The following is a 26,761-nucleotide window of genomic DNA, read 5'->3' on the forward strand; positions in this document are numbered from 1 at the left end:
TGATGGGTACTGAGGAATGAAACCTGGGTCATTAGGCTAACAGCTAAGCCATCTATCTCTCCAGCCCTCGATACTTTTTTTTTTTTTTCATAGTGAAAATTCATAATAGCATGAGGTTCTAATCCCAAGACACAAGTTGGTGAATTTTAGCAAATTCCCGCCCTTCCTTTGACTTGCTTTGTACCACTTCCAACTCACATCTCTGCCACCTCCCCTCCTAGGCTTCCATGGAATATGAGGTCCCCTAGGGCAGGCCTGGGATTGAGCCTATCTGTGTGTCATAGAAATCCCAGGCACCAAGACCATGCGCTTCATGAAGCAAAAAGAGGGACTGAGGGCTGGGTGACTCCAGGGTCAGCCCAGGAAGAGGAACCAGAGGCCCACCGTGAACTGGAACCAGGCCATCCATTCGCAGAACTTTAATCCTGGGCAGGAACAGTCCACTGTGGTCTGTGGGGGAGTGCCCTAGCCTCCCCCATGCACCTCACTGGGTCCACTGGTTGAGTCCTTTGTGACATAGGCCAGAGGTCAGGAGACTCTGAGCACTGGAAGCCAGAGTAAATGGTGAGTCTCCCCCTGGGAGCAGGTCCCCCACGCCATGGCAAGCGTGGTCGTGGAGACTATCTGGCAGTCCAAGGAGATCCACGAGGCGGGGGACCCGCCTGCAGGGGTCGAGAGCCGTGCCCAGCTGGTCCCGGAGGCTCCTGGGGGGGTAACCAGCCCTGCCAAGGGAATCACGAAGAAAAAGAAGACCGTGTCGTTCCACGGGTGGGTCTGCCCGCAGGGCCCAGTGCTCAGCGTTGCCTGGAGCAGAGCAGGAATTCCAGCAGGGGTGCCGTTGGGTGGAGAGGAGTGAAGACAGCGAGCCATGGGGGCCTGCGGAGCGGGGAGAGAGCAGGCCGTGCGAGCCGGGGAAAGAGAAGGGAGCCCGGGGTCAGGACCAGGGAGAAGGCAGGTGGTGGGAAGGGAAGAGCGAAGGCGGGTGGCAGGGGCTGGAAAGAGAAAAGAAAGCAGGCGGTGAGGACCAAAGAAGGCAGGCGGCAGGGCTGAGGAGAGGCGAGCATGCAGAGAGGACGGAGGAGGGGGAAGAAAGCAGGGTGTAAGCCAGAAGAGGGCAGGCAGTGGAGGCTGGGGAAGGGGGAAAGGAGGCAGCAGGAAAGGGCAAGCAGGGAGGTGGAGGTAGGGGGTGCAGCACCCACGTAGCAGAAGCAAGGCTGAAGCCTCGGGGGTTCCACCCTCACCTGCCTGCTCTCCGCTGGTCCTTCCTTCCCACAGGGTTGAGCCCCCGATGTCCCATGAGCCCATGCACTGGTGCCTCAACCTCAAGCGGTCGTCAGCCTGCACCAACGTGTCCTTACTTAACCTGGCTGCCATGGAGCCCGACTCCTCAAGCACAGACTCCACCACGGAGGACAGTGGCCCACTGGCGCTGCCCGGGCCTCCCGCCTCACCAACCCCGGCCTGGGCTCCAGAGGACCCAGACATCACAGAAATTCTCGTGAGCTGTTCCCACGGGGAAGGAAGACTAGGGCCTTGTCAGGTAGGCAGGCTGATGATGCTAGGGAGGGGGCAGCTTTGAGTGAGAAAGTTCTAGATGCCGAGGCCCCAAAGGACCACGCTGCTAGGGGGTGTCTGGAAAAGTTTCCTGGGGCTGGGAGTGTAGCTAAGTGGCATGGCACTTTCTGGGCCAGTGGGTGGTTCCGGGCCTTTGGTTCCATCCCCAGTTTGGCTGGAAAAAAAAAAAAAATCAAAAATCTGTGTCTCTCATTCAACTACATAATTTATTTTTTTTTTATTGTTATTTTTTGGTTTTTCGAGGTAGGGTCTCACTCTAGCCCAGGCTGACCTGGAATTCACTATGGAGTCTCAGGTTGGCCTTGAACTCACGGCGATCCTCCTACCTCTGCCTCCCAAGTGCTGGGATAAAAGGCGTGCGCCACCACGCCCGGCTTCAACTACATAATTTCTTTAAAAGGAAATCAAACAAACAATTCTTAGAATGAAATAAGGGGACTGGAGATATGGCTCAGTGGTTAAGGCACTTGCCTACAAAGCCTAAGGACCCAGGTTTGAGTCCCCAGTACTCATTTAAAGGCAGATGCACAAGGTGGCACATGCATCTGGAATTTGTTTGCTCCTTGTTTGGTCCTCAAAGATCAGCAGCTAGAGGCCCTGGTGCACCCATTCTCTCTCTCTCTCTGCGATCTGCCTCTTTCTCATAAATAAGCTGGGTATGGTGGCACATACCTTTAATCTCAGCACTCGGGAGGCAGAGGTAGGAGGATCACTGTGACTTTGAGGCCACCCTGAGGCTACATAGTGAATTCCAGGTCAGACTGGGCTACATTGAGACCCTATTCCAAAATAAATAAATAAATAAATAAATAAATAATATTTCTGTTCCCCCCCCCAAAAAAAAAAACCCATGGTGTTCTCCCTAAGGGTCATAGTGGATTCAGGGGGATAGAAAGGGCCACTTGGTAGGCTAAATGTATTCCCATATCCTAAGGTCCTACTGTGTGCTAAGGACTGAGTTATATCTGGGCAGTGATTTCATTTTCCTGTTTTAGAACTTCGAAAGAAGCTGTCGTAATGACCCAGTTTAAAGATGTGAACAGAAATAACTGAGTTGTGGAGGCGTGTAGGAATCTCCAAGGTCAAGGTTGGCGAGCTTGTAAGAAGCAGGGTCAGGGTGAAGAAGGCTGCTGGGTTTGATAACAAAGCAAAAGTCTTCTCCTTCCTTGACTCTCCTGTAGTACTGGATGCTGGATGAGAAGGGAGGAGAAGGGGCTAGGAGGCCAGAGGAGAGGCTGGCCAGGGCTGCAGAGGAAGTGGTTACAGGGCCCCCTCCTGTGCCCACGTCAGTGCAGTCCTTCAATCTGTCACCCATCCAGAGGCTCTCATGAAACACCTTCCTTCTGCCTCTCCTCAGAGTTATTTCTGATTCATGTCCCCCAGGGACTGATGATGCCTAGAAAACCCTGGATGACAGGGATCAAGGCCTCAGAGATCAAGGCTATGTGAGCTCCCAGTGGGCTGTGCGTTTTTACCAGGCTGCAGCTTCCTTCCCAGAATGGAAGCAGTGCGTCAGCCACGCAGGGCAGTGTTGGGGGTGGGGCAGGACAAGAGCAGATGTTAGCCCACAGCCGGTGAGCTGCAGAGAGGGAGAGCGGGAGAGAGGAGAAGGAGGGGTGGAGACTAGGAGAAAGGGGGACAGAGATCCAGAGAGAGAGAGACAGAGAAGAGAGAAAGGGACAGATACTGAAAAGGGGGAGGAAGGAAGAGAAGAAGAGACTTGAGAGACAGAAACTCTGAGAAATGGGGATAGGGACACAGAGAGAAGGGGACAGAGATAGATAGAAGAGAGAGAAACTCAGAGAGTCCCAGAAAATGATGGAAGTCCTGGCTGATTTATAGTCTCTGACAGGGAGAAAGAGAGGGAACCAGATGTAAACTGTCTATTGCGCTCTCTCTCTCTCTCTCTTTTTTTCCTTTTCTTTTGGTTTTTTGAGGCAGGGTCTCGCTCTAGCTCAGGCTGATCTGGAATTCATTCTGTAGTCACAGGGTGGCCTTGAACTCATGGGAACCTCTGCCTTTCTGAGTGCTGTGTTCTTAGGTTTGTTTTTTTGTTTGTTTGTTTGTTTTTGGAGGTAGGGTCTCGCTCTAGACCAGGCTGACCTGGAATTCACTATGTAGTCTCAGGTGGCTTCAGACTCATGCTGATCCTTCTACCTCTGCCTCGAGTGCTGGGATTAAAGGTGTGCGCCACCATGCCTGGCTTGGAGGCCTGCTTTTTATGTCCATTTTCCAGCTCTCTGGTTATGACAGTCCTAGGTGTTGCTCTCTGTTGGTTTACATCATTTAGAGTTAATTGGGCTTCTTGGAAGTACCAATTAATTGGGGAAGTGTCTGCCATTCTTTCTCTTAAAAAATATTTTATTTATTTATTTGAGAGAGATAATAGACACACCAGGGCCTCCAGCCACTACAAATGAACTGCAAATGCATGCACCACCCTGTGCATCTGGCTTATGTTGATATTGGGAATTGAACCTGATTCCCTAGGCTTTTCAGGCAAGCACCTTAACCACTAAGCCATTTCTCCAGCTCTGCAATTTTTTTTCTTACCTCTTTTCTCCTCTCTTCTAACCCTCTGATCCATAGGTCTCTGGCACTCTGTTCATTTTTCTTCATTTAAAAATATTTTTAGACAGGCGTGATGGTGCACACCTTTAATCCCAGCACTCAGGAGGCAGAGGTAGGAGGATTGCTGTGAGTTCAAGGCCACCCTGAGACTACATAGAGAATTCCAGGTCAGCCTGAGCTAGAGTGAGATCCTACCTCAAAAACAAAATAAAAATATTTTTATTTGTTTGCAAGAGAGAGATTCTTACAAACAGGGTTTCTTGCTGCTGCAAAGGAACTCCAGATACATGTGCCACGTTTTGTTTGTTTTTTAATTTTTATTGACAACTTCCAAAATTGTAAACAATATCCCTCCCATGGTAATTCCTTCCCCCCCCCCACTTTCTCCTTTGAAATTCCACTCTCCATCCTATCCCCTCCCCCTCTCAATCAGTCTCTCTTTTATTTTGATGTCATGATCTTTTCTTCCTATTATGATGGTCTTGTGTAGGCAGTGTCAGGCACATGTGCCACTTTGTGCATCTAGCTCTACACTGGTAATTTAAGCTAGGCCAGCAAGCTTTGCAAGCAAACACTTTAAACCACTGAGCCATTTCCTTAGCCCATTTATTTTCATTCTTCTTTCTTTATGTTCTTCAGATTAGATGATCTTGGAAAACTATGTTCAAATTCATTGATTCATTCCTCTTATTATGTAACTAGGGCTACTGAGCTCCTTGGAGTGAATTTTTTTTAAAGAATTTTTTAAAAATTTATTTGAGACAGGGAGGGAGGGAGAGAGAGAGAGAGTGAGAATGAGCGTGCCAGGGGTTCTAGCCACTGTAAACGAACTCCAGACAGATGTGTCACCATGTGCATCTGGTCTACGTGGGACCTGGAGAATTGAACCTGGGTCCTTGGGTTTCATAGGCATGTGCTTTAACCACTAAGCCATTCTCCATCCTGGAGTGAATTTTTTTTTTTTTTTTGAGAAACAGTCTCCCTGTGTAGCTCAGGCTAGCCTCACCCTCACAACTCCGCTCCTCTAATATCAACTTTCTGTTGTCATTATCTTCACATTCTTGAGAACAACGCTGGACCAAAAGCAGCTGATGGGAGGAAAGTTGTTTTTTGTTTTGTTTTGTTATTGTTTTCTACTGAATCACATCCTCCAGAGTACGAATTTCATTTTGTTTTGTTTTTTGAGGTAGGGTTTGACTCTAGCCCAGGCTGACCTGGAGTTCACTACGTAGTCTCAGGGTGGCCTTGAACTCACAGCAATCCTACTACCTTTGCCTCCCAAGTACTGGGATTAAAGTTGTGCGCCACCATGCCTGGCTAAGGAAAGTTTTCCCTTTGGCTGACAATCTTGAGGAAAAGCACCATGATGGCAGAGAAAGCATGGCCTGAGCAGAGAGTGGACATCACCTCTGCCACAGCAGGTGGACAACAGCAGCCAGAAACTGAGTCAGGCTGTGTCAAGGGGGAGCGAGCTATAATACCCATAAGCCTGTTCCCAACAATACACCTCCTCCTAAAGGCTTCACCTCCCAAATTGCCACCAGCTGGGCACCAAGCACTTGGAACATGAGTTTATAGGAACATCTGACCAAAATAAACTCTTGCCTCCCATCAGCTGCTTTATGTTGGATGTCCCAGCAATGTATACTAACTACATCAAGGATATTGGTCTATACCAATGTAGGGTAATGACATCAGGGATATTGGTCTATAGTTTGTGTGTGTGTGTGTGTCTATCTGTTTTTGCTATTAGTATAATGCTGACTTCAAAGAACTAGTTAGGAAGCATTACCTCCTCTTCAATTTTATAAAATACCTTGAGCAATGCTTTTAGATCTTCTATAAAGCTCTGATAGAATTCTTCAGTGAGCCCATCTTGGCCTGGACTTTTGGGAGAGTTTTACTTATTGCTTCAATTTTGTTACTTGTTACAAATTTATCTCATCTCTATTTAACTTTGGTAGATCACATGTATCAAGAAATTCAGAAGCCGGGTGTGGTGGTGCATGCCTTTAATCCCAGCACTCGGGAGGCAGAGGTAGGAGGATTGCCATGAGTTCGAGGCCACCCTGAGACTCCATAGTGAATTCCAGGTCAGCCTGGGCTAGAGTGAGACCCTACCTCGAAAAACCAAAAAGAAAAAGAAATTCAGGGCTGGAGAGATGGCTTAGGGATTAAGGCACTTACTGACAAAGCAAAAGGACCCAGATTCAATTCTCCAGTACCCACATAAAGCCAAATGTATACCTCTGGCTCCCAAGTGCTGAGATTAAAGGTGTGTGGTACCCAAATTATGAAAATCTGAAAGAAATGGATGATTTCCTTGATTTATATGATCTACCTAAATTAAATCAAAATGAGATTAATCACTTAAATAGACCTATAACAAACATGGAGATCCGAACAGTTATCAATAATCTCCCAACTATAAAAAGCCCAGGCCCAGATGGATTCACTGCTGAATTTTACCAGACCTTTAAGGAAGAGCTAACACCATTGCTTCTTAAGCTTTTCCAGGAAATAGAAAAAGAAGGAATTCTACCAAACTCCTTCTATGAGGCCAGCATCACCCTGATACAGAACCAGGCAAAGATAGAACAAAAAAAGAAAATTACAGACCAATCTCCCTCATGAACATAGATGCAAAAATTCTCAATAAAATATTGGCAAACAGAATACTAGAGTATATCAAAAAGATCATTCACCCTGACCAAGTAGGCTTTATCCCAGAGATGCAGGGATGGTTCAATATATGCAAATCTATAAATGTAATACATTATATAAACGGGTTGAAGGACAAAAATCACATGATCATCTCATTGGACACAGAGAAAGCATTTGACAAAATCCAACATCCCTTCATGATAAAAGTCCTACAGAGACTGGGAATAGAAGGAACATATCTCAATATAATAAAAGCTATTTATGACAAGCCTACAGCCAACATATTACTAAACGGGGAAAAACTGGAAGCTTTTCCACTAAAATCAGGAACAAGACAAGGGTGTCCACTGTCCCCACATTTATTTAATGTAGTTCTAGAAGTCTTAGCCATAGCAATAAGGCAAGAGACGCACATAAAAGGGATACAAATTGGAAAGGAAGAGATCAAGTTATCATTATTTGCAGATGACATGATTCTATACATAAAGGACCCTAAAAACTCTACTAGCAAACTGTTAGAGCTAATCAAAACCTACAGCCATGTAGCAGGATACAAAATAAATACACAGAAATCATTAGCCTTCATATATGCTAACAACAAACACACAGAGGATGAAATCAGAGAATCACTCCCATTCACAATTGCATCAAAAAAATAAATAAATAAATAAAGTACCTTGGAATAAGCCTAACCAAGGAAGTAAAGAATCTCTACAATGAGAACTTTAAAACACTCAAGCGAGAAATTGCAGGAGACACTAGAAAGTGGAAAAACATCCCCTGTTCCTGGATTGGAAGAATTAATATTGTGAAAATGGCAATCTTACCAAAAGCAATCTACACATTTAATGCAATCCCTATCAAAATTCGAAAAGCATTCTTCATGGAAATATAAAAAACAATCCAAAAATTCATTTGGAATCACAAAAAAACCTCGAATATCTAAAATAATACTGAGCAACAAAAATAAGGCTGGTGGTATCACCATACCTGATTTTAACCTATACTACAGAGCCATAGTAACAAAAACAGCGTGGTACTGGCACAAAAACAGACATGTAGATCAGTGGAACAGAATAGAGGACCCAGATGTAAGCCCAAGTAGCTATAGCCACTTGATATTCGATAAAAATGCCCAAAATACTCATTGGAGAAAAGACAGCCTCTTCAGCAAATGGTGTTGGGAAAACTGGATATATGTCTGTAGAAGGATGAAAATAGATTCTTCTCTCTCTCCATGCACAAGAATTAAGTCCAAATGGATTAAAGACCTTAACATCAGACCTGAAACTCTGAAACTGCTAGAGGAAAAAGTAGGGGAAACCCTTCAACATGTTGGTCTTGGCAAAGACTTTCTGAATACAACCCCAATTGCTCAGGCAATAAAACCACAGATTAATCACTGGGACCTCATGAAATTACAAAGATTTTGCTCTGCAAAGGACACAGTGAAAAAAGCAAAGAGACAACCTACAGAATGGGAAAAAAATCTTCGCCAGCTATATATCTGATAGAGGATTAATATCTAGGATATACAAAGAACTCAAAAAGTTAAATAATAAGGAATCAAACAAGCCAATCAAAAAATGGGCCATGGAGCTAAATAGAGCATTCTCAAAGGAAGAAATACGAATGGCATATAAGCATCTAAAAAAATGTTCCATGTCACTAGCCATCAGGGAAATGCAGATTAAAACTACATTGAGATTCCATCTCACTCCTGTCAGATTGGCCACCATCATGAAAACAAATGATCATAAATGTTGGCGGGGATGTGGAAAAAGAGGAACCTTTCTACACTGCTGGTGGGAATGCAATCTGATCCAGCCATTGTGGAAATCAGTGTGGAGGTCCTAAAACAGCTAAAGATTGATCTACCATATGACCCAGCTATAGCACTCCTAGGCATATATCCAAAGGACTCATCTCATTTCCCTAGAAATACGTGCTCAACCATGTTTATTGCTGCTCAATTTATAATAGCTGGGAAATGGAACCAGCCTAGATGTCGCTCAACTGATGAGTGGATAATGAAGATGTGGCACATTTATACAATGGAGTTCTACTCAGCGGTAAAGAAAAATGAAGTTATGAAATTTGCAGAAAAATGGATGGACCTGGAAAGGATTATACTAAGTGAGGTAACCCAGGCCCAGAAAGCCAAGCGCCACATGTTCTCTCTCATATGTGGATACTAGCTACAGATGACTGGGCTTCTGCATGAGAATGAAAATACTTAGTAGCAGAGGTCAGTAAGTTAAAAAGGAGACATAAAGGGAAGAGAAAGGAAGGGAGAAGGGTACTTAATAGGTTGATATTGTATATATGTAAGTACAATGATTGTGATGGGGAGGTAATATGATGGAGAATGGAATTTCATAGGGGAAAGTGTGGGGGGTGGGGAAGGAGGGAATTACCATGGGATTTTTTAATTTTAATTTTTTATAATCATGGAAAATGCTAATAAAAAATTTAAAAATTAAAAAAAAGACACTCAGAACTCATTAAAAAAAAAAGGTGTGTGGTACCACGCTTGGCTAAATACATTTATTTATTTATTTATTTGCAACCTGAGTCTCTCTCTCTCTCAAATAAATAAAATATTTTGAAAACATTATTTATTTACTTATTTGAGAGAGATGAAAGAAAGAATGGGCATGCCAGGGTGTCTAGCCACTGTAAATGAACTCCAGATGCATGTGCCACCTTGTGCATCTGGCTTACTTTGGTCCTAGGGAATCAAACCTTAGTCCTTTGGTTTTGAGGTAAGGCCTCACTCTAGCCCAGGCTGACCTGGAATTCACTCTGTATTCTCAGGGGCCCTCGAACTCACTGTGATCCTCCTACCTCTGCCTCCTGAGTGCTGGGATTAAAGGCATGCGCCACTATGCCCGGCTCCTAAAATTTTTTTTAAAAGAAATTCATCTTTTTTTTTTTCTAAATTTTCCTGTTTGATGGAATACAGGGTTTTAAAATTATTTTATTTTTATTTATTTATTTATTAGAGACAGAAAGAGGAAGGAGAGAGAGAGATTGAGAATGGGAATACCAGGGCTTCTAGCCACTGCAAATGAACTCCAGATGCATGCGCCACCATGTGCATCTGGCTTACGTGGGACCTGGAGAATCAAACTTGGGTCCTTAGGTTTTGGAGGCAAGCATCTTAACCACTAAGCCATTTCTCCAGCCTTATTTTTTAATTGTTAAAATATTTTTATTTATTTATTTGAGAGAGAGACTCGGGTTGCAAATAAATAAATAAATAAATGTATTTAGCCAAGCGTGGTACCACACAGGGAAAAGAGGAAAAGAGCAGACTGAGAGAGGGAGAGAATGGGCACACCAGGGCTTCCAGCTACTGCAAATGAACTCTGGATGCATGTGTCACCTTCTGCATCTGGCTTACGTGGGTACTGGGGAATCGAACTGAAGTCTTTTGGCTTTGCATGCAAGTGCCTTAACTGCTAAGTCATCTCTCCAGCCCAGGTTTTTTATTTTATTTTATTTTATTTTATTTTTATGAAAGAGAGAGAATAGGTGTGCTAGGGCTTTAAGCCACTGCAATTGAACTCCAGACATGTGTGGCCCCTTGTGTGTATGCATCACCTTGTATGTCTGGCATAAGTGGGTTCTAAGGAGTCAAACCTGGGTCCTTAAGCTTTGCAGGCAAGCACCTTAAACACTAAGCCATCTCTCCAATCCCCAGGTTTTTTTTATTTTTATGTTATTTATTTGAGAGAGAGAGAGAGGCAGACAGAGAGAAGGAATGGGTCCACCAGGGCCTCCAGCCTCTGAACTCCCAATGCGTGTGCCACCTGGTGCATCTGGCTTATGTGAGTCCTGGGGAATATATCCTGGCTCCTTAGGCTTTGCAGGCAAACGCTTTAACCACTAATCCATCTCTCCAGCCCACAATACAGGTTTTAAAAATAATACTTTATTTATTTATTTATTTATTTGAAAGCAGAAAGAGAGAGAGAATGGGCACACCAGGGCCTCCAGCCACTGCAAACTCCACATGCATCCGCTTTATGTGGACACTGGAGAATTGAACCCAGGTCATTAGGCATTGCAGGCAAGTACCTTAACTGCTAAGCCATCCCTTCAGCCCCAGAATGCAGTTTTTTGAAATCTGTCTTAATGATCCCCTTGATTTCACTGGTAGCTGTTATGATATCTCCTTTTAAAAATGTTTTAAATTTTTATTTATTTATCAGAGAAAGAAGGGAAGAGAGAGAGAGAAAGAGAGAGGGAAAGAATGGGTGTACCAGGGCCTCCAGCCACTGCTAACAAACTCTCGTGTGCCCCCTTGTGCATCTGGCTAACGTGGGTCCTGGAAATCGAACCTGGGTCCTTTCGCTTTGCAGGCAAATGCCTTAACCTCTAAGCCATCCCTCCAGCCCTCCGTTTTTATAAAAAAATATTTATGTATTTGAGGGAGAGAAAGAGGCAGAGAGAGAAAGAGGGAGAGAGAATGGGCACACCAGGGCCTCCAGCCACTGCAAACTAACTCCAGATGCATGTGTCCGCTTGTGTATCTGGCTTACGTGGGTCCTGGAGAATCAAACTGGGATCCTTTGGCTTTGCAGGCAAACACCTTAACTACTAAGCCATCTCTCCAGCTCAATATCTCCTTTTAAATCTCTAAACATTTCTTTCTTTCTTTCTTTTTTTTTTTTTTTTTTTTTGATTTAGAGTCTTGCTCAAGTCCAGGCAGACCTGGAATTCACTATGTTGTCTCAGGGTGGCCTCAAACTCATAATGCTCCTCCTACCTCTGCCTCCCAAGTGCTGGGATTAAAGGTGTGCACCACCATGCCTAGCTAAATATTTTTAATTATTTATTTGCACAGAGAGAGAATGAGAATGAGAATGGTGTGCCAGACGCTGCAGCCATTGCAAACAAAGTCCAGATGCATGTGCAACTTTATGCATCTGGCTTTAGTGGGTACTGGAGAATCAAACATGAGCCATTAGGCTTTTCAAGCCAGCATCTTAACCACTGAGTCATCTCTCCCACCCCCTTATTTTTATTCAGTTGTAAGAATTGTTTGATTTCCTTTTTTAAAAAGTGTTTTATTTATTTGAAAGAGAAAGGAGAGGGAGAAAGAGAAAGAGGCAGATAGAGAATGGGCATGCTAGAACTTCCAGCCACTGCAAACCAACTCCAGAAGCACGCACCACTTTGTGCATCTGGTTTACATGGGTACCAAGGAATAGAACCCGGGTCCTTAGGCTTAGCAAGTAAGCACCTCAACCACTAAGCCATTTCTCCAGCCCTGATTTTCTTGTTTTAAATTTATACTGTTGCTTGGCGTCGTGGCACACACCTTTTTTGTTTGTTTGTTTGTTTTTATTTATTTATTTGAGAGTGACAGAGAGAGAAAGAGGCAGAAAGAGAGAGAATGGGTATGCCAGGGCCTCCAGCCACTGCAAAGGAACTCCAGATGCCTGTGCCCCCTTGTGCATCTAACGTGGGTCCTGGGGTATCGAGCCTCGAACCAGAGTCCTTAGGCTCCACAGGCAAGTGCTTAACCGCTAAACTGTCTCTCCAACCCCATGGCACACACCTTTAATCCCAACACTCTGGAGGCAGAGGTAGGAGGATTGCCATGAATTAGAGGCCACCCTGAGACTACATATTAAATTCCAGATCAGCCTGAGCTAGAGAGACCCTACCTCGAAAAACCAAAAAGAAAAAAATTTTTTTTTATTGTTGAATGAGAGACAGATTATGTGTGTATGGGCAAGCCAGGGCCTCTTGCACCTGCAAACAAACTCCACACACATGGGCCACTTTGTGCATCTGGTTTTACATGGGTACTGGAGAATCAAACCCAGGATGGTAGGCTTTGCAAGCAAGTTAACCAGTGAACCATCTCCCTAGTCTTCTTGTTGGTTTCTTCAACAAGTCGTTCATGTTCAAAAAATATGCTTAGCCAGGCATGGTGGCACATGCTTTTAATCCCAGGCAGAGGTAGGAGGTTCGCTGTGAGTTTAAAGCCAGCCTGAGATTGCATAGTGAATTCCTGGGCTAGAGCAAGACCATACCTCCAAAAACCAACATATATATATATTAGTGTCTTGTTCAATCTTCAGGAGTTGTTTTTTTTTTTTTTTTTTTTTTCCCTGTAGATTGTCTTGTTACTTTCTAACTTTACTGCATTGTGGTACTCATACAAAACACAAGGAGTTATTTCAATGTTCCTAACTTGTTTAGAATTGGCATTGTATCCTAATATGTGATCTATTTTAGAAAAAATTCAGTGGGCTGGTGAGAAGAATGTATTCTGGAATATTTGGATAAATGTACTGTAAATGTCTCCTAGGTCCATTTGGTCTATAGTGTTGAATAACTTCCTTGTTTCTCTGTTTCTCTTCTTCTTAATGACCTGTTGGTAAAAATGGGGTATTGAAGTCACCCACTATTATTGTGTAGTAGATTTTTTTTCCTTTTTGAAGAGTTGGGTTTTTTTTTTTTGTTTGTTTGTTTTGTTTTTTTTTTAATGAGAGAGAGAGAGCATTGGCATGTCAGGGCTTCCAGGCTCATCAATTGAGCACCAGACGCTTACGCCACCTAGTGGGCATGTGCGACCTTGTGTTTGCCTCACCTTTCTGCATCTGGTTTATGTGGGATCTGGAGAGTCAAACATCGGTCCTTAGGCTTTGCAGGCAAGCACCTTCATCGCTAGGCAATCTCTCCAGCCCTAGATTTTGTTTAAGAAATTTAGGTGCACCTGTGTTTGGTGTGTATATGTTTAGAATTGCAATGTCCTCTTGGTGAAGTGTTCCTTTGACTAGTATGAAGTGACCTGCTTTGAGACTTCTGCTTAATTCTGGTTTTAAGTCTATTTTGTCAGATATTAGACTAGTTGTACCTGCTTGTTTCCTAATTCCTTTGCTTGTAATATCTTTTTCCATCCTTTCATTCTAAGTAGTCTGTCTATGACAGTGAGGTGAGTTTATTGAAGACAGCAAAAGGATGAATCCTGTTGTGTGATCCAAGCTGTTAGTCTATGTTTGGTGAGTTTTTGTGTGTGTGTGTGTGTGTGTGTTTGTATTTATTGTATCTTGTATTTTTGTATTTATTTTATTTTATTTTTATTTTTATTTTTTTAAATTTTATTTTTATTTACTCATTTGAGAGTGTCAGAGAGAGAAAGAGGCAGAGAAAGAGAGAGAGAATGGGCGCACCAGGGCCTCCAGCCACTGCAAACGAACTCCAGACGCATGCACCCCCCTTGTGCATCTGGCTCACGTGGGTCCTGGGGAATCGAGCCTCGAACCAGGGTCCTTAGGCTTCCCAGGCAAGCGCATAACCGCTAAGCCATCTCTCCAGGCCCGTATTTTTGAGTTAGCTCTAGCTCTGGCTGCCCTGGAATTCACTACGTAGTCTCACGGTGGCGTTGAACTCACAGCATTCCTTCTACCTCTGCCTCCCGAGTGCTGGGATTAAAGGTGTGCGCTAATATTATTATTAGTCGGCTGTGGTGGTGCACACCTTTAATCCCAGCACTCGGGAGGCAGAGGTAGGAGGATCGCCATGAGTTCGAGGCCACCCTGAGACTACATAGTGCATTCCAGGGCAGCCTGAGCCAGAGTGAGACCATACCTCAAAAAAAGAAAATATTATTATTAAAGTTATTATTAGAAAATGCTAGTCCCTGTAATATTGATGATTTTGTAGTTTGATGTTTCTTTCTTTTTCTCCTTCCTTCCTTTTTCCCTTCCTTCCTTCCTTCCTTCCTTTCTTCTTTTTTCCTTCCTTCCTTCCTCCCTCCCTCCCTTTCTTCCTGCCTTCTTGCAAGCAAAGAGGGAAGCATACACAGAGAGAGAGAGCATGGGCACACCAGGGTCTCCTGCCACTGTAAATGAACTCTAGAGGTATGTGTCTGGCTTCATGTGGGTACTGGGGAATTGAATCTGGACCATCAGGGTTTACAAGCTTGCCTTTAATGGCGGAGCCGTCTCTCCAGCCCTATCTTTTTCAAGGTAGAGTCTCACTCTAGCTCAAGCTGACCTGGAAATCACTATGCTGTCTCAGGGTGGCCTCAAACTCATGGCGATCCTCTTACCTCGGTCTCCTGAATGCTGGGATTAAAGGCATGTACCACCACACATGGCCAGCCCTGTTTATTTATTTTTTAAAGTTTTATTTATTTGAGAGAGTCAGAGAGAGAGAGAGAGAGAATGGGCATGTCAGGGCCTCTGGCCACTGCAAATGAACTCCAGATGCATGTGCCCCCTCGTGCATCTGGCTTACATGGGTCCTGGGGAATTGAACCAGGGTCCTTTGGCTTCACAGGTAAATGCCTTAACTGCTAAGCCATCCTTTCAGCCTCCCCAGTTTATTTAATTTTAATTAATTTATCTGTGTGTATGAGAAAGAAAGAGAGTGAGAGAGATAAAGAATGTGCCTCTTGGGCTGGAGAGGACTTAGCATAGCAGTTAAGCGCTTGCCTGTGAAGCCTAAGGACCCCAGTTCGAGGTTCCATTGCCCAGGACCCATGTTAACCAAATGCACAAGGAGGCGCACATGTCTGGAGTTCGCTTGCAGCGGCCGGAGGCCCTGGCGGGCCCATTCTCTCTCTCTCTCTCTCTCTCTCTCTCTCTCTCTCTCTCTCTCTCTGCCTCTTTCTCTGTCTGTCACTCTCAAATAAATAAAAATTAAAATAAAAAAAATTAAAAAAAAATAGAATGTGCCTCTTAAACTGGGTATGGTGGTACATGCCTTTAATCCTAGCACTTGGGAGGCAGAGGTAGGAGGATCACCATGAGTTGAAGGCCACCCTGAGACTACATAGTGAATTCCAGGTCAGCCTGAGCTACAGTGAGACCCTACCTCGAAAAATAAAAAATAAAAAAGGAATGTGCCTCTTGCCACTGAAAATGAACTCCAGAAGAATGTCACATCCATGTTGTGCATCTGGCTTTATGTGTGTATTGTGGAATCAACCCCATGCTGGCAGGCTTTGCAAGCCATAACCTTGAATATTTTTCTTTATTTTAAAGAAACAGAGGGAGAGAATTGGTGCGTCAGGGCCTCAGCCACTGTAATCCAACTCCAGATGTTGTGCTGCATAGTGGGAGTGTGCAACCTTGCACTTGCCTCATCTTTGTGCGTCTGGCTTACATGGGATCTGGAGAGTCTAAAATGGGTCCTTAGGCTTTGCAGGCACGAGCCTTAACTGCTAAGCCATCTCTCCAGCCCTCCTCTATTTTTTAAATATGTTTTTATTTTTATTTGTTTATTTATTTGGGAGAGAACCTGGCAGATAGAGGGAATGAGCATACCAGCACTTCCAGGTACTGCAAATGAACTCCAGATGCATGTACTACCTTGTGCATGTACCACCTTGTGCATCTGGCTTATGTAGGTCCTGGAGAATTGAACTTGGGTCCTTTGGCTTTGCAGTCAAGTGCCTTAACTGCTAAACCATCTCTCCAGCCCTCTTCTTCTATTATGAGAGATAACTTTGCTGGGTTTAGTAGTTTGGTTTGGAAGCTGGGGTTTTACAAACTTGGATTACATCATTTCATGCCCTTCTGGCTTTTAGTGTTTCCACTGAAAAATTCGCCATTATTCTGATGGGTCTGACTTTGTATGTGGTGGGATGTTTTGCTCTTGTAGTTTTCAGTACTTTTTCCTTTATTCTGCATATTTGGTGTTTTGACTATATTAGAATATGGGGAACTTATTTTCTGATCTGGTCTAACTCGTATTCTGTATTCCTCTTGTGCCTGAATGGGCATCCCTTTCTCTAGATTTGGGAATTTTTCCACTATAATTTTAATTAAAATATTTTCTGGGGCTGGAGAGATGGCTCAGTGGGTAAAGGCACTTGCTTGCAATGTCTGATGGCCTGGGTTCGGTTTCCCAGTACTCACATAAGATGAGATGCACAAAATGGCACATGCATCTGGAGTTCATTTACAGTGGCAGGAAGCCCTGGTGCACCCACATACATTCCCTCCCTCTCTCTCTCTCTCTCTCTCTCTCTCACACACACACACACACACACACACACTCACACACAAATAAATAAAATACTTAAATTTTTTTTCTTCTGGGGTTGGAGAGATGGCTTAGCAGGTAAGGTGTTTGCCTGCAAAGCCAGAGGATCCTGGTTCTCTTCTCCAGGACCCACATTAGCCAGATACACAACGGGGCGCATGCATCTGGAGTTCGTTCGCAGTTGCTGGAGGCCCTGGTATGCCTATTCAGTCTCTCTGTGCCTCTTTCTCTCTCTCAAATAAATTAGATAGATAGATAGATAGATAGATAGATAGATAGATAGATAGATAAAATATTAAAAAAAGAAAATTCCCTTTCCTTTAAAATTTTTTTTCTTCTGTGTCATTCTGTGAAGTTGTTCTTGTATGCCCATAGTTTGGACATTTGGTCTTTTCTAGGTGTTACATATTTGTTTCTTTTCTCTTCTTTTTTTTTTTTTTTTTTTTTTTTTTTTTTGGTTTTTCAAGATAGGGTCTCACTCTAGTCCAGGCTGACCTGGAATTCACTATGTAGTCTCAGACTGACTTTAAACTGACAGCAATCCTCCTACCTCTGCCTCCCAAGTGCTGGGTTTAAAGGTGTGTGCCATCACACCCAGCTTCATGTTCTTTTCTCAATTTTTTAAAAAAAAATGTTTTATTTATTTATTTTTAGAGAGACTGAGAGAGGCAGATAGAGAATGGGCACACCAGGGCCTTCAACCACTGCAAACTCCAGATGCATGTGCCTCCTTGTGCATCTAACTTATGTGAGTCCTGGAGAATTGAACCTAGGTCCTTTGGCTTTGCAGGCAAGCGCCTTAACTGGGAAGTCATCTCCCCAGTCCATTTTATAAAATTTTTATTTATTTATTTATTTGAGAGAGAGAGAAAGAAGCAGAGAGAGAGAGACACACACACACAGAGAATGGGCGCACCAGGACCTCAAAGCACTGCAAAGGAACTCCATATGCATGTACTACCTTGTGCATCTGGCTTATGTAGGTCCTGGAGAATCGAATCTGGTTCCTTTGGCTTTCTAAGGAAGTGCCTTAACCACTAAGCCATCTCACCACCCCTTTTCTTTAAAATTTATCTTCATTTATTTATTTGAGAGAGAGAATGAGAGATAATGGGCATGCCAGGGCCTCCAGCCGCTGCATCTGGCTTTATATGGGTACTGATGAATTGAACCTAGGTCATCAGGCTTCACATGCAAGTGCCTTTAACCACTGAGCAATCTCTTCAACCCACATCGAGTATTTGTTTAATAAATTTGGGTGCACCTAAGTCAGTGCATATATAGAAGTAATATCAGTATGAAGTGACTTTTTTGTTTGTTTGTTTTATTTTTCAAAGTAGGGTCTCGCTCTAACCTAAGCTCATCCGAAATTCACTATGTAGTCTCAGGATAGCCTTGATCTCACAGCGATCCTCCTACCTCTGCCTCTCAAGTGCTGGGATTAAAAACATGCACCACCATGCTGGCTTGAAATGTCTTTTTAAAATTATGAACTTACTGCATGAAGAAATCGCATATTGGTCCTATTCCCCTGGTGGAAGTTTTATATCCTCACCTTCCCTGCCTTATTCTACTGAGGGTCCTGGAGTTACTGGTATTCACCATGGGGTTATGAATACATCATTCTCTGTCCATAAGTGGGAACAATGCCTCAGGAACTCCTTCCCACTCTATGGCTCTTGCAGTCTTTCAGTCCCCTCCCCTGCATTGTTCCCTCAGCCTTGGTGGATGTGTTATGTCTAGTTTTGAGCTCTTGGCAATTTCTGGATTTCTGCTTTGATGGGTTTTGAGTGATCTCAATGTCTAAATGTTTAAATTCCCACTTCCTCTGTGATGTCTCCTGGGCCCTGACAGATGTGCTAGATGTGGCTCATCTCATGCTAGCCACTTGACTATCTTTTCTTTCATATTGATGGATGTTGGATCTTCCCAGTAGTCTCTGTCATGTGTTGATGTATGTAGCCACTCTTCTTGGTCAAAGACTAATAGGTACTTCTCTCTGGAGTCTAGGACCATCATAGCCATAGGATTCTGACTTGGTTCTCAGAAGGTAGGAGTTCTCTCCCACTGATGGAGTCTTTTATCCAGAGAACTGTTGATTACCTACATAGGCTGTGTGCCACTATTGCTTGGGTGTGGACATGTTGTCTGGCTGGTTGATTTCTTAGCTTGTGGGATCCCCTGCTTGTTCATGCTCTTGGTGACCATTATCCCCCAGCAGCTTGCATAGCACTTTCTTGCACTACAAGGGGTAGTCAGCAGGGAGCTGGCTTCTTTCTAAATTCCATCTTAATCTCTCAATGTCCTTTGTCCACAGCCTGTACTGTCTTCAGCCATAGGGTCTTATCATTGAGCTCTGGCAGGTAACCAAATGATTTGGCTATTTATAGCCTGCACTGTTTTGGGGACCTCATGCGTTGCCTCAACCAACAGCACACTGTGGGGGTGTAATCCAATTCTGGCATTGGGATTTGCAATTAGAGCCCATTGTTTTAGGATTAGGCTTTCCCCGCCTTCACCAGCTCTCCGGGGCCTTTGGGGAAGGGGAGAATGGCCCCTCCCTCTCACTAAGGGTTATATCTTTTAGTTTGCTATCCAGAAGGAAGGTTCTTTTTATCTTTTTATTTTATTTTATGTTTTTGGTTTTTTTGAGGCAAGGTCTCACTCGAACCCAAGCTGACCTGTTATTCACTATGTAGTCTCAGGGTGGCCTTGAACTCATGGCAGTCTTCCTACCACTGCCTCCCGAGTGCTGGGATTAAATTATTAAAGGCGTGCGTCACCACACCCAGTTTAGTCTGTGTCTTGTGATCCGAGAATTGAGGCCATTAATATTCAGAGGTTTTATTGTTTTTTGTTTGTTTGTTTGTTTGTTTGTTTTTCGAGGTAGCGTCTCACTCTAGCCCAGGCTGACCTGGAATTCACTATGGAGTCTCAGGGTGGCCTCGAACTCACAGCAATATGCCCGACAATATTCAGAGTTATTAAGGGGGCTGAAGAGATGACTCAATGGTTAAAGGTGCTTGCTTGCAAAGCCTGATGGCCTAGGTTTGATTTCCTAGTACCCCCATGAAGCCAGATGTACAAAGTGGTGTATGCATCTGGAGTTCATTTTTAGTAGCAGCTGCTGGCATGTCCATTTCTCTCTGTCTCTCTCTCTCTTTCTCTCAATAGGTAAATAATGGGTAAAGTTATTTACCTATTTGCATGTGTGTGAGCATGCACGCGCACTAGGGTCTCTTAACCATTGCAAATGACACTTGCACCACTCTTTGCATGTGGCTTAAAGTGGGTGGCTGGGAATTGAGCCAGAGGCAGCAGACTGTGCAAGCAAATACCTTTAACTGCTGACTCATCGCCCTAGCCCTTTGGTGATATTTTTTAAAATTTCCTATGCTTTTCATTTCCAATATTTCAAGTTGGTTTTTCTTCAATGTTTCCCATTTCCTTCTCATATCTTGTGTGAACCTCCTTAATTTTATTTTTTATTTTTTTAACATTTAATTAATTTATTTATTTGAAAGAGAGAGAGAGAAAGAGGCAGAGAGAGAGATGGGCATGCCAGGGCCTCTAGCCACTGAGTTCCAGGTGCTGGCTTTTCCTTGTACATCTGGCTTAGTGGCTCCTAGGGAATCGAACAGAGGACTTCTGACTTTGTAGGCAAATGCCTTAACCACTAAGCCATCTCCCCAGCCCTGAGCTTCCTTATTTTGATTAACTTCTTTCTGTTTTTTATTTTTATTTATTTGCAAGCAGAGAGAGAGACAGTGAGAGAGAGAATGGGTATCCCAGGGCCTCTAGCCACTGCAAATGAGCTCCAGGGGCATGGGCCACTTTGTGCAGCTGCCTTTACATGGGTACTAGGGGATCAAACCTGGGTTGTTTGGCTTTGCAGGCAAGTACCTTAACCACTGAGCAATCTCTCCAGTCCTTGTTTGGCTACTTTCTTATGTCCTTTTGGGATTCTTTTAGGAGTTTGTTCTTTTATGCCTTTGAACACACTTATAATTATTCTTTTGAATTATCTGGCATTTCATCTAATTTAGTCTCATTGTAGGTCATTACTGTGGGATTTACAATTTTTAGATAGGTTATGTTGTCATAGTTTTTTAATTTTATTTATTTATTTGAAAGAGAGAGAGAGAAAGGGAGAAAGAGAGAGAGAGAGAATGGATGCGCCAGGTCCTCCAGCCACTGCAAACAAACTCCAGACACGTGCACCACCTTGTGCATCTGTGCAAAGCCAAGCGCCTTTGGCTTTGCAGGCCAACACCAGCACTTTCTCTCTCCTTATTAAAGTAGTGTCTCACTTTAGCTCATGCTGACCTGGAATTCATTATGTAGTGTCAGGGTGACCTTGAACTCACAGCTATCCTCCTACCCTGGCGTCCAAGAGCTGAGATTAAAGGCATGTGCCACCATGCCCAGCTTTTTTTTTTTTTTCTGTTTGTTTTTGTTTTGAGGTAGGGTCTTTCTTTCTATATAGGATGACCTAGAATTCATTATGTAGTCTTGGGCTGGTCTCAAACTCATGGTGGTCTTCCTATGTCTGCCTCCCAAGTGCTGGGATTAAAGGCATGTACCACCATGTCTGCCTCTTTAAAAAAAAAAAATTATGCTGAAGAAGTGACGGAAAGCATGTAAGAGCCAAAGAAAGGGTAGGACTCCTTACAACGTGCTCCTCCAAGACACAAAATGGCCTAGGTATCCAAGACCTCACAGTGCCTGACACTACCTACACAAGACCATCATAATAGGAGGAAAAGATCATGACATCAAAATAAAAAAAGAGACTGATTGAGAGGGGGAAGGGATATGATGGAGAGTGGAGTTTCAAAAGGGAAAGTGGGGGGAAGGAGGGTATTACCATGGGATATTTTGTGTGTGTATGTCTTATTTTAATGGGATATTTTTTTATAATCATGGAAGTTGTTAATAAAAATAAATTTGAAAAGGAAAAAAATTTTTTGATTTATTTGAGAAAGATAGAGAATATGGGCACACCAGGGAGACTTTCCTCTGCAAATGAACTCTAGATGCATGTGCCACTTTGTACATCTGGTTTTACATGGTTCCTGGGGAATCCACCCTGAGCTGTTAGGCTTTGCAAGCAAGTGCCTTTATCTATCCACCCTTTTTTTTTGTTTTGTTTTTGTTTTTCGAGGTAGGGTCTCACTCTGGCCCAGGCTGACCTGAAATTCAATCTGCATTCTCAGGATGGCCTCGAACTCATGGCGAGCCTCCTACCCCTATCCCCCCCACCCCAAGTGCTGGGATTAAAGGCGCATGCCACCACGCCCGGCTATCCAGCCCTTTTTATCAGCTATATTATTGGATGTGTAGACCCTAAACTGTATCTTCAGCATAGGAGCTCCGGGGGTCAGGTGTGGCCTCTGTTCTCCTCCCAGAGCAGAGTGCTAGCAGCAAGAGTGACCTGAGCTGGCAGGTATCACTGCTATGAGGGTGTGCTTATAGTGAATTAACCACAATGCTCCTTGTGACTTCAGTACTTTGGGGGGGTAGATTTGATTTGTGAAGCTGGTTCCCTCTATGGCATACATTTATTTACAAGGAAAAAGAGAGAGGAAGAAGCAGATAGAGAGAGTGGGCATGCCAGGACCTCCAGCCACTGCACACGAACACCAAGTGCATGTGCCATCACATGCATCTGGCTTTTGTGAGTACTGGGGAGTTGATCCTGGGTCCTTATGTTTAGGATGGTGTTTCTGGAACTTTTTTTTTTTTTTTTACAAGAAAAGAAGAGGAAGAGAGAAAGAGAGAATTGGCACACCAGGGTCTACAGCCACTGCAATCAAACTCCAGATGCGTGCACCACCATGTGCACAAGTGCGACCTTGCACACTTGTGTTACTGCATCTGACATATGTGGGAGCTGGAGACTTGAACAGGGGTCCTTAGGCTTCACAGACAAGTGACTTAAGCACTAAGCCATCTTTCCAGCCCCTAGAAGTGTTTTTTGTTTATCTATTTGTTTGAGGTGGGGTTTCACTGTAGTCCAGGTTGACCTGAAATTCACTCTCTACTCTCAGGGTGGCCTTGAATTCACAGCGGTCCTCCTACCCCCGGCCCCTGAGTATTGGGAATAAAGGCATGTGCCACCACACCCAGCTCCTGGAAGTATGTTTGTTTTTTTTTTATTATTCTTATTTGGTTGGTTTTTATTGACAACTTCCATAATGATCAACAATAAACCATGGTAATTCCCGCTTTCCTCCCACTATCTATCATATCCCCTCCCCCTCTCAATCAGTCTCTCTTTTATTTTGATGTCATCTTTTCATATTATTTCCTATTATGATGGTCTTGTGTAGGTAGTGTCAGGCACTGTGAGGTCATGGAGATCCAGACCATTTTGTGTCTGGAGGAGCACATTGTATGGAGTCCTACCCTTCCTTTGGCTCTTACATTCTTTCTGCCACTTCTTCTGCAATGGACCCTGAGCCTTGGAATATGTAATAGAGATGTTTCAGTGCCGAGCGCTCTTCTGTCACTTCTTCTCAGCGCCATGGTGTCTTCTGTGTCATCCCAATGTCACCGCCATCTGAAAAGAGAAGCTTCTCTACTCAAAAGTGAGAGTAGCATTAATACATGGGTATGAATATTAAGAGAACTGCTTCTCAAATAAATAAATAAATAAAATTAAGAAAAAAAAAGCCCTGGCGCACCCATTCTCTCTCTCTCCCTCTACCTGTCTTTCTCTCTGTGTCTGTCGCTCTCAAATAAATAAATAAATAAAATTAAAAAAAAAAACTGCTTACCAGGCACTTTGGTGAGCATAATATATACATTTAGCCAGATGGACAATAGACATTACACCCCTAGGGCTCATGACTTCCTCCAACATATTTTTTTTTTTTTTTTTCGTTTTTTTTTTTTTTAGGTAGGGTCTCACTGTGGCCCATGCTGACCTGAATTTCACTATGTAGTCTCAGGGTGGCCTTGAACTCACAATGATCCTTCTACTTCTGCCTCCCAAGTGCTAGGATTAAAGGCATGCGCTACCACGCCCAGCTAGTTTTTTTTTAATATCTTATTTTATTTATTTATTTGAGAGTGCTAGATACAGAAATAGCCAGGTAGAGAGAGAGAATGTGTGTGCCGTGTGCCAGGGCCTCCAGCCACTGCAGATGGACTCCAGATACATGCCCCCCCCCGAGGCCTCTGGCTTACATGGGTCCTGGGGAGTTGAACCTGGGTCCTTTGGCTTTGCAGGCAAGTGCCTTAACCACTAAGCCATCTCTCCAGCCCTCCAACATAGGTTTTCAGTATCAGGGATGTATTCCCTCCTGTGGAGCGGACCTCTAATACAATTAGAGAGCAGTTGGTTTCCCCAGTAACAGACATGCCACTATTGCACCCATTGGATCATTTGGCCTGGCTGGACAAGTTTAAGATTTGCAGTATCCACTGTTGTTTATCTCCACTGGTGTATTCCCTACCATGGTACTTCATGCAGCATAGCTTTTTCCAGCTTTTTATCAGCTGGTTTACACAGGGGAAGCTTACAGCTCAGCTCTAGCAGGATTTCCCAGTGACCTTGCTGCACAAGTATGTGGAGTCTTCAGCAATAGTGTCTTACCATCTATTCCTCATAGGAAAACAAGAACCTTGGCAATAGCCTGTAATGTTTTGGGAGCATTAGTGACCTCCCTGGCCAACAACTCACTGGAAGGTATCTCATCCCTGCCACTGATAATTTTCTAATAACAATCTATGGCTTCTGGGTGTGCCATTGTCCAAAAAAGTAGGTTTCCATATGATTTATTCATACCCTCTTAAGATTTTATTTATTTATTATTTATTTATTTATTTTGGTTTTCCAAGGTACGGTCTCACTCTAGCTCAGGCTGACCTGGACTATGTAGTCTCAGGGTGGCCTCAAACTCACGGCGATCCTCCTACCTCTGCCTCCAGAGTGCTAGGATTAAAGGCATGCACCAATATGCCTGACTTCCCTCTTAGATTTTGATCAGCCCTCTCCCGACCTTTCCTTTACTCAATCTCTTCCCCTGACCTCACTTACAGCTTTTCGCCCCCATTAATCTGTTGTTCTACTTACATATATACAATACCATCTTCTCAAGTCCCCCTCCCTCCCTTTCTGTTCCCTTTATATCTCCTTTCTAGCTTACTGGCCTCTACTACTGAGTTTTATTCAAACTCACATGGAAGTCCAATCATTTGTAACTAGGATCCACATATGAGACTGAACATGTGACATTTGGCTTTCTGGACCTGGGTTACCTCACTTAGTATAATCCTTTCCAGATCCATCCATTTTTCTGCAAATTTCATATTTCTTTACCACTGAGTAGAACTCCATTGTATAAATGTGTCACATCTTCATTATCCACTCATCAGTTGAGGGATATCTAGGCTGGTTCCGTTTCATGGCTATTATGAATAGAGCAGCAATAAACATGGTTGAGCAAATATCTCTAAGGTAGTGAGATGAGTCCTTAGGAGATATGCCTAGGAGTGGTATAGTTGGGCCATAAGGCAGACCTATGTTTAGCTGCCTCAGGAATCTCCACACTGATTTCCACAATGGCTAGACAAGATTGCATTCCCACCAACAGTGTAGAAGGATTCCTCTTTTTCCACATCCTCGCCAGCATTTATGTTCATTTGTGTTCATGATGGTAGCCAATCTGACAGGAATGAGATGGAATCTCAACACAGTTTTAATCTGCATTTCCCTAATGGCTAAGGATGTAGAACATTTTTTAGATGTTTATGTACCATCTGTATTTCTTCTTTTGAGAATTTTCTAGTTCCATAGCCCATTTTTAAATTTTTTTTTTTTGGTTTATTTTTTTTATTTATTTATTTGAGAGCAACAGACAGAGAAGGAGGCAGAGAGAGAGAGAGAGAGAGAGAGAGAGAGAGAGAGAGAGAGAGAGAGACAGACAGACAATGGGCACACCAGGGCTACCAGCCACTGCAAACGAACTCCAGACGCGTGCGCCCCCTTGTGCATCTGGCTAACATGGGACCTGGGGAACCGAGCCTCGAACCGGGGTCCTTAGGCTTCACAGGCAAGCGCTTAACCGCTAAGCCATCTCTCCAGCCCCATAGCCCATTTTTAATTGGATTGTTTGATTTCCTAATATTTGGGTTTTTTTAATTAATTAATTATTTATTTATTTGAGAGCGACAGACACAGAGAGAAAGACATAGAGGGAGAGAGAGAGAATGGGCGCGCCAGGGCTTCCAGCCTCTGCAAACGAACTCTAGACGCGTGCGCCCCCTTATGCATCTGGCTAACGTGGGATCTGGGGAACTGAGCCTCAAACCCGGGTACCTTAGGCTTCACAGGCAAGCACTTAACCTCTAAGCCATCTCTCCAGCCCAATATTTGGTTTTTTGAGTTCTTTGTATATCCTGGATATTAATCCTCTATCAGAGGTATAACTGGCAAAGATTTTCCCCCATTCTTTAAATTGCCTCTTTGATCTATTCACAGTGTCCTTTGCTGTACAAAAGCTTTGAAATTTCATGAAATCCTAGTGGTTGATCAATGGTTTTATTTCCTGAGTAATTGGGGTTATATTCAGAAAGGCTTTGCCAAGACCAATATGTTGAAGGGTATCCCCTACTTTTTCCTCTAGCAGTTTCAGAGTTCCAGGTCTGATATTTAGGCCTTTGATCCATTTGGACTTAATTCTTATACATGGAGAGAGATAAGGATCTATTATCATCCTTCTACAGATACATATCCAATTTTCCCAGCACCGTTTGTTGAAGAGGCTGTCTTTTCTCCAATGAGTGTTTTTGGCATTTTTGTCAAAGATCAGGTGGCTGTAGCTACCTGGAGTTACATCTGGGTCCTCTATTCTGTTCCATTCTATGTGTCTGCTTTTATGCTAGTACTGTGCTGTTTTTGTTACTATGGTTCTGTAATGTAGGTTAAAAT

At 43.6% G+C, this 26,761-nt stretch overlaps 1 protein-coding gene across 2 annotated transcripts in view; it reads left to right on the forward strand.

The window, feature by feature from the left end:
• Positions 1–598: 598 nt before the first annotated feature.
• Positions 599–26,761, forward strand: part of Tsks (testis specific serine kinase substrate) — a 37,247-nt gene continuing 11,084 nt past the window's right edge. For both annotated transcript variants that reach the window (XM_004672226.2, XM_004672227.2), the window contains exons 1-2: positions 599–768; positions 1,276–1,498. In XM_004672226.2, the coding sequence (XP_004672283.2) occupies positions 599–768; positions 1,276–1,498 (393 nt within the window). The remainder of the gene's footprint in view (positions 769–1,275; positions 1,499–26,761) is intronic.

Source organism: Jaculus jaculus, chromosome 14 (genome assembly GCF_020740685.1).
Source record: "Jaculus jaculus isolate mJacJac1 chromosome 14, mJacJac1.mat.Y.cur, whole genome shotgun sequence".
NCBI lineage: Eukaryota > Metazoa > Chordata > Mammalia > Rodentia > Dipodidae > Jaculus > Jaculus jaculus.